Below are 12,384 nucleotides of genomic sequence, written 5' to 3' on the forward strand. Positions count from 1 at the left end.
ATAGTGAATATTGTGAGTGATGGTCCACATATCCTGAGGTTTATTAGCTATTTGTATTTAAGTTGCATGCTTATATACTGTGCCCATTTTTCTGATGATATTGCTTATTAATTCATAAAAACTCTGCTTATTAAGTAAACCCTTTGTTAAATTTTTACCCAACCCAGGCCCTTCCCCCATTCAAATTTGAAGTGTGATTTTCATTTTTGTAGTCATCCCCAACCCCCTTAAGGCCTTTAGGTCTCAGGTTATGCTGCAGAGAGGCCCTTTATAAACCCAAGAGTTTAACTGTAAAATAGCCACTTTAAAAAGTACCTCTTTTATTTAGATGTATGTGATCAACTTGTCAAATTCATTTTGGTGTGTGCAATGAGGTAGGGATCCAGTCTAAATTTTCCCCAAATGGCTACACCATTTCTTGAATAACCCCATTGATTTGAAACACGGTGCTCCTATATTTCTCCACATCATTTAGTCCCTATCTTATAGCAAAAAATACACTACTTTTCTTAGGAAGCCTGGGTCAGCAGGCAAACTGTGTGATGATGTAATGGCATAAGTTGGCAGAATCTTTGGATAGGATGGCAGTGATCAAAATGTAGAGGTGACTGGGGAATAGCGGTCCACTATGGGGTAAAAGTTTGGGAGATCAACAGGAGTGGACTTTTCCTATTGTCTGAAAATTATTTCAAGACACCTACATTTTACAGTCACCAGAAAACATACAGTGGTGAGATTTTATACCCACTTCACCTTGGGGCCTCCCAACTTTTGATGTAAGGGCCAAGTCAAACCATGAATGACAGGAATCTGCGCAGAACCACAAATAACTCACGGGAGTCCCATCATTCTTTGCTCACATTTAATTTTTATTTTGATTTTTTTTAATGCTGCACAACACAATATTTATTTCATTTGTTTCTTTTATTTCATTTTATTTGTTTGCTGCTGTTGTTTTATTTATTTTTATTGAAAGTCAGAGGGAACTTCTGTGGCCTTTTCTCCTTTTTCTGTAGGCCGCCTTAAGCTTTCTAAATTTGGAACATCTAAGCAAGCTGAAGGGAAAAGGGGGTTTCGCAAAATCACTTGGGGGAAGGGAAAGGTTGCTTTGTTAATCATGCCCTATGGTGGGTGATTAACTGCTTGTACAATTACGTTTCACTTTTAATTAATTGTGCTTAAGGCTTTAATTAAATTTGGGGGTTCCCTTCTTAGAGCAGCTCGTACTGACGAAGGTGCATGCGCTGAATGATGTCACGGCAGTCGTTGAACACACGGCGGATGTTCTCAGTGTCCACAGCGCAGGTGAAGTGAGGGTAGCAGTAGTGACGCCCATCTCCACTGGCAGTGCTGATCCTCTGCGGGTACAAACGCAGGGACTCGTCAGTGACACCCTCGCCAGGAACCACCCTATCACTGATGGGGACACCTACCAGGGACGGCTGTTGGCCAGTCTCTGATGTCATATGAAAACGAAAGCAAAAGGAGGGGTGCAAAGAACTCAAATCCACACTGGATGTGCGTGAACTAAAACCATGGACCTGGGTAGCTGAACCCCTGAAGTAAATTTACATCCATGAGAAAAAGAGGAGGAGCAAGAGAGGAAACTAAAGACAGGCTCAACTCACCAGAAACTCATCTCGAATGAAGTACTTGGCCCGGGTCACGCGTGGGTCCTCTCCGGGCTCGGGAGTAGCTATAAAAAAAAGGGAATATATATTAATGTAATTAAAAAGTCAAGCAGAGCTGGGGTGCTAGCATCATTGTAGCTCCTGAAGTCTTCAAAAGCCTGATTTTTCCATATGAGAATTAATGCAAGTGTGTTTTTCTTGCTTCTCTTACAGATCCTTTATGGTTTGGTGGTGGGAGGGGGATGGCGGCTTTCAGCCCGACTGTTTGAAAAAGAACCACTGCAATGAACAGCCAGCAAAAGAGTGGAAGCCATACACACCATCCTCAGGAGTAGTGTAGCGAGCAAATTCTGGAAAGTAGTCCTCAATCTTCGATTTCCCAGCAAGGACTTTCTCAGCGAGCAGATCTTGCTTGTTGAGGAACAGAATCACAGAGATGGTGCGCAGCCATCTACAAGAAGGGAGGCCGTGTGAATGCCCGGGAGAAGCGCGGTTTTGGCCAGGGGTCTGGAATGCTTGCACAGGGTTCTTTTCTACAAACAGTGCAGACCAGGGCCTCCTGGGCAAGCGCAGGGGGTGGGCGGTCACTCCACAAACCTGTTGTTCCAGATGCTCTTGAAGAGGTTCAGAGCCTCCTGCAGGCGGTTGGTCTGGTTGTCCTCCCGGATGACCATGTTGTAGCTGCTGCTGGCCACCACGAAGATGATGGCAGTCACATCTTAACCAAAGAAAGCAAAGCCAAGAGCGTGAGCAGCGACATTGATCCCTAACAACACAGAAGCAAAGCGTTCTTCACAAACAGCCAAGCCCACAGCGTCCTACCGTTGAAGCACTGGATCCACTTGCGGCGTTCATCGCGCTGGCCACCCACGTCAAACATGCTGGTGGAGAGGAAGACAGCTGGTTATTCCAGAGGGGCTGGGGTAAATGTCAAGAAACCATGATCTCTGTTATATAAAAAGGTAACAGTGGGCTTACTGGAAGTTGACTTTGTCCACCTGGAACTTGGTCTCGAAGATTCCAGAAGTCAGGACGCGGCAGCGAAGCAGGTCCTAGAACAAAATTGAGGTCAATGGATCTCAGCAAAGCCAATCGAAATAGTAATAATTTCCAATCTAAAGCAAAAGTCTGGGGTAGTTTGGGAAGAGGGCTCAGGGTCCTCTGGTGGTGAAGGGTTTTGCACACCTGGTCGCTCGGCACATAGTCAGCCTGCTTGATCACATCGATCTTGTCCAGGAAGCTGGGAGAAAAAGAAAGGCACATGGGGTGTTCACAGCGTTCACATTAATTTGCCAACTATTTGTGTGTCTCTACAAGGTCAGGCTCAACGGAAGTGACCGTCCCACAGTTATGCAGCACTAAGTCAATGGCACATTTGCTTGTGTGTTGGCTACATTTATAACTCAAAGCTGATGCCTTAAGAAAGGCCAAATGGGATTTAAGATAAATAATTTTAGGAATCAGGGAACTCTAGATGCGTCTAGCAGCTAGCCTGCGGCCTCGGTGCAGTGGGGCCACACAAACAGCACAGGACAGTAGTGGGGCTTTGTTCTTCATGTTTATTTTTTTCTATTTTTCTTTTTTCTTCTTTACTTAGCTTGTTTATTCCTGTTGCTCTCTGGTAATATTCTTGATTTTTAAAAGGTTTTATGCATATCAACCAATAGAGAAAGGACCCCAAAACCAGGCTGACCTATCACAATCTGTGCCATTTGGTAATGCTTGACAAAAACATTTCAATTTTCAAATTTCCTGCCTAAAATGGCAAACAGTTTGAAAACTGTATACCTCTGTATCATTCAGTTAAAAAAATAAATAAAGTGACATTCTTAAAAACATCAAGGACTTTCTCCTCAAGGGCACATGAGATTGTTTTAGTTACTGAGAATCTGTAGCCCTTCCTTTTCACTTTTTGAGAATCTCATTGATTAAAGGGAACAAAAGAGGTTGGCACAAAGGGGCCTTCTCGCCCTAGCCATCCTGAACAGGAAACAAACACAAAGTTCTCTTCCGTTCTGTTTGGTCCATGAAATAGAACGCTCCAGATATTAAACTTTTCATTTAAAAAGCATCTTGTTTGTGTTGCTTGACTAGACACACAGGAAAATTTACTTTTGAAAGATTGGGGTAATTTAATACAGAAAATGCTAAAACCAGTTTATTTTTTGGAGGGAGAGGCATGTAGAGATTGGAATTGTTTTAAAGTGGGCTAATGAGAAAAGAAAATCATAAAGAGAGAAAAGTCTGTTTCAAGAAACTGCCTAAGTTTTGTGTTCCCCTCTTCCTTTTTACTAGTTCAGGGTTAGTCTGGCTTAGAGGATATACTAACTTGCCCAATCAATCTTACATTACAGCACCAGTCCAGAAATAGCTCCCCAGCCGCCCTGGCCTCCAGCATGTTACCATGGCAACAGAACCACAGTTCTATAAATAGATCATCAGCACCAAATCTTGTGAGAGAGACATCTGGAGTGGAGCCAGCCAAACCCCAGCTCAACAAATAAAAATAGGCAGCTTAAGAAATGGGCACGGTACCAGTATCCCAACTTTAACATAAAGGCAGTTCAACAGAAACGTGCCGGCCACGGCAGATGCAGGGCTGTTTGAGCCAGCGGTGAGGGAGGACATTTTAAAGGTTTTAAGCTGCGTTGTTCTCTTTTTCTCTGAGTTTCCTTACAACTTTTCATGATCTATACAAATGGTGCAGTTTTCAGACAAAGTTTCAGGAGTAATTGAGTGTTGCATTAAAAAACCCCAAAAACTTCTAAATGATTTGAGAGAGAAAATGAAACCCAACAAACTTCAACCACCTGGCTAAGCTACTGTTAATTAATGCAGCTGTGACTCCCTGCCCCCCAGCATTCAAAACTGGGATGGTTAAACTCTCCTAATCTTGTACCTGTACTTCACTTCTGACTTGGATCCAAAATACAAAATGCAAACAATTCCAGGATTTCCATTTGTTTTGCGTTACTATAATTAGCGCTTCCAGCTTTTAGTTCGAACTTTTGAGAAAATCAGGGACTTTGTTGAAGAAGGAGTGGGGGCTGGGGGCCACAGGGACCAGCCAAGATGGACTGTTTTTCTGTTCCTTGAAAAAATATACAAATTTGCTTGTATATTAAACCGTGGAATATCTGTGTATGTGGCAACTGAAAATAATCAAAGGAATTTCCTATGGGAAGGCAGGGCTGGGGTTGATAGATTGCACAGACCCTAACATAGGCTTATATGATTTATAGATAAACAGTATTACCTCTTCCTCCCTCCTGTTTATTCAGGTGGTTTTCACAATCAGTTCCTTGGGCTTGAGGCTACTAAGTAAAGCAATCTTAGCCCTTGGTGAGTCAGCCTGGCACCTTGGTTCTGATTAGTTAATACTTCCTATAGCAAAATCAGTTCCGAGTTTCAGCTACTTGTAATAAGGACAGCTAAAACATCAAACCTCTACTAGACTCCCCTGTCCCGAGTCACAAGACACTCCTACTTCATAATATTAACTGAGACTGCTTTGTGCATTTGTGCAGCATCAACAAACAAAAGATATCTTTACATTTTTGGCTGGGCGCGGTGGCTCATGCCTCTAATTCCAGCACTTTGGGGGGCCAAGGCAGGCAGATCACAAGGTCAGGAGTTCGAGACCAGCCTGGCCAATAGGGTGAAACCCCATCTCTACTAAAAATACAAAAATGAGCTGGGTGTGGTGGCGGGCACCTGTAGTCCCAGCTACTCAGGAGGCTGAGGCAGGAGAATCACTTGAACCCAGGAGGCAGAGGTTGCAGCGAGCCAAGACTGCACCACTGCACTCCAGCCTGGGCAACAGAGTGAGACTCCATCTAAATAATAATAATAATAATTATCTTTACATATTTTTTAAATAACCCTGACCACCATATGCTTGCTATATCATGTGCAAGATGAGGGAGGCCATAAACTATTTAAAAGGCAACTTTCTAGCTATGGGGTGTGATGTCCTCTGGGAGAGACCATGGTGGGTGACAGGGACAGAAGGCAATCCCTGAGGGAACGGTAAGTCAGGTGTTAGGCAACAAGAGTAGCAGCGTGGGCATCAGGTGGAGTTGTGCAATAAAATCTGTTTCGTAAGTTTCCCCCTTCTTCATTTACCAACACACTAATCAGGCGAGCCCACCTTTATGAGTGACTTTGGAGAAAGAGGACTTTCCCATTGCTACTGCAGGCCTTAACCCATCCTCCTTGCAGGTAGTAATTTATTTGAAAATGACCCCACCACGGTACTGTACTGCTTAGGTGTACAGTTTAGGATTTAAAATACACTGACCACTTACCATCCTTGAAATCAAGAGCCGGGGGGAAGGAATAAATAAGGACATGAAATAGAGTTCAAAAGTCAAGACAACACAAAAGCAAACTCTACCTAGAGTCACTCAGATCTAGTAACACTAGGCAGCTACTGGAGTCTCTTACCTGAGAGCAGAAATAGAGCAATCAACAACTACCAATGAGAGAGGAGGCGTAGCTGTCTTCACTGTTCCTCTTTGTTATGTTTTAAAATTACAGCAATAAAATGTAGTATTTTTACATTATTCAAAATGTGAGAACTGCCCTATTTCTGTAAATGCTTTGAGTCAATTCAATTAATTACTTCCCAGTAATTAGGAATCCTATGAAACTCATCATCATCTTGCTCTAACAGACATTCAATGTTTATATAAAATAATGTCCCTGCACTTAAAAAAAAAAAAAAAAATGCAATTAAGGACTTTATAAAACAATTCAATCAGATTCGAACTTTCTGCCAGTGGGGTAACTGGTTGGCTTCTACGAAAGGAATCATCGACAAGTAGCTTTCCAAGCAGGATCACAGGTTTGCATGTTTTCTTGTGTCTGCCTGTTTTATGTGCCGGTGGGTCGGGTGGGGTTACTTACTACTGGGCACAGTCAATCAGCTGGTACTCATTGGAGCGTTCATAGCAGGCACGTACTCCTTCGTCCTCCCACAGAGCCTTGGCATGCTCGTAGAATTCCTGAAAGTGAACACAAGAAAGTTTAGAGAAAGACAAGAACTTGAACTAATCAAGGACACTGTCATTTGAACCCCGAGACCAGAGTTCCCTATGTGACCGACACTTGGTGTGATTCTGAATTTTGAGCCCAATTAATGAATTAATGCTCACAAAGAACTTTAATTCAACACATTAAACATATTCAAAAGTTCATGCAATTAGCTGCTGGTCTTATTGTGAATTACTGGTTTTGGGTAGTTTCTTTTTGTGTGTGTGGGGGGAATGGGGGGAGCTACTGAGTAATTTAGTTTCTTTACAGAATTGTTTAGGAAGAATATACACTAATCTGTGTTAGGCGAATATGCCAATAAATGGTTCAATGTTGTGAAAATAAGAAACTTCATTTGTAGGATGTGCCGGGACTAAATCTTCCTTCTGGGAAAATGTGAATCTTAACAAAAAAAAGTATGATAGGGGACTTGTAGGTGGGAACATAAAAGTTCAGATGTTAGTAGGACTAATAAAAGGTTATTGGTTCGGATACATTTTTAATAGGCTGCTGTTTTTCCTATTAAATATGGAATCATAAGAAAGTCAGTGGGTTATATTATACATACTGTGTTTACTGCTTTAATTTTTTCAAAATGATGCTATTTAAAAAAATTTAGCTATCCATACTAACTAAATACTACTAATTTCTCTGCTAATGTAAGTTTGCAGCCAAGTCGATCTAAAATATACAAACACAAATTCCCACGAAAGCCTGACAAAAGGCAACAATAACTCATTGTTTTAGCTGTAGACAAGTCTCTTCCTTGTGGGCCTTACAAACGCATACATCTTTCTATCTCATTTCCCATTCCCCGCTTATAAGCCATTTTCCCCACGAAGGGGCCTAAACATATATGCTTGGGCTTGAATGGTTTTTTGTTCCCTAAAAGTAGTTCTTTAGGGAGCCAACAGTGTCGTGCATCCAGAGGAAAGTCTTTTCCATATGTTCTATTTCATGATTATTTTTGAGTTATAATTTAGATATATTTCATTTTTTTAAATAATGAGAAAAGATTTCATTTGCCCCGAGACAAGGACTGACTTTAGAAAAACTCTTAATCAATGTTAAAAGGTCACCTGTTTAAAATGAGAATGTCTTCCATTTGGCACTTCACTGAGGCATCCCAAGGTACACCTTAGGGCACTTCCAGTGGAGTAAATGGACAATTAGTATTTGTGTGCCATATTTAAAATAGTTTTGTTTGTCCTAAGAAGTGAATGAGGGAATAATTAAGCCTGCCGTAGCTCAGAACTTTTTTCTTGCCCACATGCAGGGCTGTCACTGACGTTCCTATAGGAACACTGTGCTCAGGTGGGCGGGGCTAAGGCCACACAAGTTGGGGTGTAGCTTACGGGAGGGAAGTCAAAGTCAGGCACGTTCATCACACTCAGAATGTAGTCCACTCTGAACTGGTTCTCGGGGTTGGCCAGCTCCACGGGGGGCACCAGGTTGCTCATGGCGGCCACAATGGTCTGAAAATGATTTAGCAGAGTGGTCAGGGAACAGCACTGGATGGGAGGGGCTACAAGACAGAAAGCACAAGGAGCCAGAACGTACTTCGATTGCCTCTTTCAGGTTGTTTTTGATGTCCTGCACTTTGGTTGCCTTCTCACTGCAGTGGAATTGAAAAGAAAAGAAAATCATATTGCACCACGTCAGTTAAGAGTACTGCTTTCATAAAGATATCCCGACTAAAAAGCATAGTATTCTGTTCTTCAAGGAGTTGTGGGCTCAGATCTGTACAAAGATTGGAGGTAGCTGAATAAACGTGGTTGCAAATTATAACCTCCCAAATGTGTCCTGAGGACATGCCCAATTGGGCAGATTAGCAAATTGCCTGAACAATCTTGACTGTACCAGAAGTTGCACGCAGCTCATTTAATCTTTCATGGGTTGGAAACCCCCACACTACATACTAACACTTCCTAAAGGCTTCTCCTGGTCTTATCAGCATCTGGGTAGGGGTGAGGCTGGAGTGATAGGTCACTCTGAGATTGGGGTGGAGCAAAACAGTCCCGTGGTTTGCCTTGGAATTCACTCAGTTGCTAGATGAGCATAGTGAGAGAACCAGTGAGCACAGGTGGTGGTGGTTCTAACAGTTCATTACAGGAGTCTGGGCGCGATGGCTCATGCCTGTAATCCCAGCACTTTGGGAGCCTGAGGTGGGCAGACTGCCTGAGGTCAGGAGTTCGAGACCAGTCTGGCCAACATGGTGAAACCTCATCTCTACTAAAAACATAAAAAAATTAGCTGGGCGTGGTGGCATGTGTCTGTAATCCCAGCTACTCGGGAGGCAGAGGTTGCAGTGAGCCAGGATGGGGCCACTGAACTCCAGCCAGCGTGAGACTCTATCAAAAAAAAAAAAAAAAAAAAAGTCATATGTGCGATGCTCCAGGCACCCAGGCTAGCAGCAGTGAAATTTCTAGTTCATGATGTTAGTACATGTTGGTCCATGTGCAATAGGAATCAAGTAAGATTCCACCCCCTAGAAGGCCTTTTAATCTAAGGGGAAGGGGGTCAGATCCCGCTGGCAAGTAGAGGTTGAAGGTTTTGTAGCTTTTCATTGACTTTAACTCAGCCACATGGGACGGCCTGTGTGGTCTTTACGGAATTATCTATATTCAGGGTTACTTGTCCCACAGGTAAAGGCCACACCCTTTGGCTTCTGGGGACCACAAGAGAATGTTAATTTTTGTACCAGATTACACTGATCCAAATGCTGTATGTTTTTCAGAAACTAGCCTTCATTAGAAGCACAGCCAGGGAAGGTTCTCGAGTTTATGTCTTCAGGGGGCAAGAAAAGGCCTCTTGTGTGGAGTATGTATCTCATCAGGTCTATAGCCCCGAAATGGAACAAGCACACACAGCACACCTGCTGTACCTGTTAGGCCCTGGGAGGTGAGGGCATCGTCATGCAGAAAAAAGGTGCTACGGTCCTGCTCCTCTGATGGGGAAACTGAGGCTGAGAGGGGGAAGTCTTGAGTCACGGAGGCAGAAACCAATGGGGGTGGGATATGGAGGGGACAGAGTATCTTTTTCATGGTGTGTGTGTGTGTGTGTGTGTGTCTGTGTATATACACACACATACATATACATATATATATTGATCTTTCGAGATTCCCAGTTTTTGAAGCATTCACTTGGCTGATTCACCAATTCATAGAATGGAGGTAGAAATTAAACATATAATCCCTCCAGACTAGAACATGACAAAGTTAAGGCAGAGGAAAGGCGAAGGGAGGTTAATTAGCAAGAGCAGACTGGGTGGTCAGTGGAGCAGCAGGGGCGGGCCCGGGGTGGGGGGACTGGAATGGACGGTGGGGCCAAGTGCACGCCTGTCGACAGGCCTTCCACAAATCATTTGGTCTTTCCTTTCTCAAAGAATTATACTTGCAAATTTATTCTTTCTGAATAAACGTCTGTGTACTTCTGGGCCTTCACCTGCTGAAGGATCCCATCTCGCCCCTTTCCTACGTGAAGCCTCTTTCACAGGTCTCTGCACCACTGCTCTTCTACATTGAAGAGCTGATGAAGTTCAGAGGGGTCATGCTCATTAGTGGTGGGGGGTGTCTGGGGTTGGGGTGGAGGACAGATGTTGCCAGGAATCCCCTCAGGGCCATTTGAGTAAAAGTGCTGCAGGTCCAGAGAACCTCAGAAACACACATGACAGGGAGGTGAGCTTCAGGTCTTGTGCACAAATCTGACATCTGATTCTGGCCCCCACCCCAGACTCCTAAAGCAACCACCTTCAAGTGAAAGGGAGTGAGTCCTGACCATTCTGTGGGACTGTCTGCTTTGTGTGTGCACCATCAAAGCTCATGTCTGAAATTAAGAATTTCCAGCCTTGGTATTAGTCTAACATCAATTATTTAGATGTTGGAAATTAAAAGGACTTGTGTTTGATGGTCCCCAATGTTCACTTTTGAATTCAGAATTTACCTAAAACCCCCTAGGAGAAATCTATTCCCATTCATTAAAAGCAGGCTCCATTTCATAGGTAATGAAAGCTATGAACCTTTGGTTTTGAGGTTCCACGATAGTAAAATTAGATACATTCGGGTACTAAATATCCAAATCTGCATACAGCAAGAGAAAAGTATTTCCAGAAACAAGTTTCTTTCATTCAGTTTGATATTTTGGTCTAAGCAGTAGTATGATAATTGGAAAACTTCCCGTCTTAAAATACGGATATTTTGAGAACGTGTTCAGTATTCATCTACGTATGTGAATAGGTGTGGGAGTATATCAAGTATAAAACAGCTAAAATAGAAATCTAAAATCTAATTCGGGTGTGTAATACTAAAACATAAAATTCTTCCATTGAAGCAATTACTATGTAGATGGAGATATTATACTGGGGGTTGGCAGGTTTATCATCACTTTTACTATTGCTTAATGAATTTAACGTTGATTGTGAAATTCAGAGAAAATTCCTTAGATGTCTTTAAACTACTCAACAAAGGCAAAACATATGCCATTAGCTAGAATTCTGATTCGCTACAAAATTGGGACTAAGGCTGGAAGTACTTTTAGGGTCTTGGTGCCTCCTCCTCCCCCTTCTATGTATAAAGCAGATGGGCTGCGTTCAGTTTTTAAGAGCTCCTCCCCTCCCCCGCTTCAGCTAACTAAGTGGTGGGGGAGGCTATTCAGGTCTCCACCTTATCCTTGTGCTTTGGTAGGAAAAGACAGACAAAGGAAGACAGAAGACAGACGCGAGATACAGGGATTGCTGAAACATGCAGAGAATTTTTATTTCTCACGAATGTTAATACTTATATTGACTTGCAGAACAGAGTCAGAGAGATGTGCAGGCCAAGGTGTTAGTAGGGTTCAAGGGTTTAGCACGACATCTAGTACACAGTAGGTTGTTCACTAAGGACTTGTCATATTTTGCTCAAATGCCAACTTTTGGTACAGTAGATTGTCAATTAGTCATTTCTTACAGAGATGCCTTTTTGGATAGTTGTCACACTACATTTCTGCCAATTAAGGATTTCAGTCCATTTTTCGTTTTTTCAATCATCGTTTAAGGTAAGGTAGTAGGGGCCCCATCCCCCCTCCCCCCTCAGACAACAGAATAGTATTCTTATTAGAAGTTCCTAAGACCGAGCAATTCCAGCATGCAAATTGTGATAGGACATAGCCGGGAAGATGAGAAACTGTAGCCATCATCTAGGGATAATATATTCTAAAAGAAACAGATGAACAAACATGTGTCAGTTACTTTGTCCCCAGACCCCAAGATTTTTGCCCCTCCCCTCCCCGGCCACAGAAGCTGTTTCTTTGAGATGCCCTAAACTAAGTCAATGGTTCTGGATGTTCTCATGAAAAAGAGCCACTCCACCGCTGCATGCGAAACACGCAGCAGAGCTAGAGCGGTTACCTGGCATGCGTGTGTGTGCGCGCGGCGCGTGTGGCTGTGTGTGCGTGTGCGTGTGTGTGCGTGTCTGTGTATGCATGTGCATGTGTGTGCGTGTGTGTGTGTGTGATGGGTGTGGGGATGCAGAAAGCAAAGAAAAAATAATTTGATGATGAATGGAAAAATAAAAGATGCCATCATGAATTTCCTTATGTACTAGCTAACGTAAAGTGCCTTAGATGCAAATAAATTTGATCATTTTTAAAAGGCCAGAGGCTTTTCAAGATGATTCTTAACGACCTGCTGCAAGGTACCAAGGCATTTTTCAAAATTAAAGACGGTGCAGCATTGCATATT

General features: G+C 42.9%; 1 protein-coding gene across 15 annotated transcripts in view; it reads right to left on the reverse strand.

The window, feature by feature from the left end:
- Nucleotides 1-848: 848 nt before the first annotated feature.
- The window catches only part of LOC126929358 (guanine nucleotide-binding protein G(s) subunit alpha), a 366,637-nt gene continuing 355,101 nt past the window's right edge, over nucleotides 849-12,384 (reverse strand). For 9 of the 15 annotated variants that reach the window (XM_050745572.1, XM_050745583.1, XM_050745578.1 and 6 more), the window contains 10 exons: nucleotides 8,226-8,283; nucleotides 8,021-8,140; nucleotides 6,540-6,637; nucleotides 2,817-2,871; nucleotides 2,610-2,683; nucleotides 2,454-2,512; nucleotides 2,229-2,349; nucleotides 1,952-2,082; nucleotides 1,629-1,696; nucleotides 849-1,358 (listed from right to left, as the gene is read on the reverse strand). In XM_050745572.1, the coding sequence (XP_050601529.1) occupies nucleotides 1,212-1,358; nucleotides 1,629-1,696; nucleotides 1,952-2,082; nucleotides 2,229-2,349; nucleotides 2,454-2,512; nucleotides 2,610-2,683; nucleotides 2,817-2,871; nucleotides 6,540-6,637; nucleotides 8,021-8,140; nucleotides 8,226-8,283 (931 nt within the window). In that variant the 3' untranslated portion in view covers nucleotides 849-1,211. The remainder of the gene's footprint in view (nucleotides 1,359-1,628; nucleotides 1,697-1,951; nucleotides 2,083-2,228; nucleotides 2,350-2,453; nucleotides 2,513-2,609; nucleotides 2,684-2,816; nucleotides 2,872-6,539; nucleotides 6,638-8,020; nucleotides 8,141-8,225; nucleotides 8,284-12,384) is intronic. The other 6 variants (XM_050745569.1, XM_050745568.1, XM_050745584.1 and 3 more) reach the window with 1 other exon arrangement.

Source organism: Macaca thibetana, chromosome 10 (assembly GCF_024542745.1).
Source record: "Macaca thibetana thibetana isolate TM-01 chromosome 10, ASM2454274v1, whole genome shotgun sequence".
Classification (NCBI taxonomy): Eukaryota; Metazoa; Chordata; class Mammalia; order Primates; family Cercopithecidae; genus Macaca; species Macaca thibetana.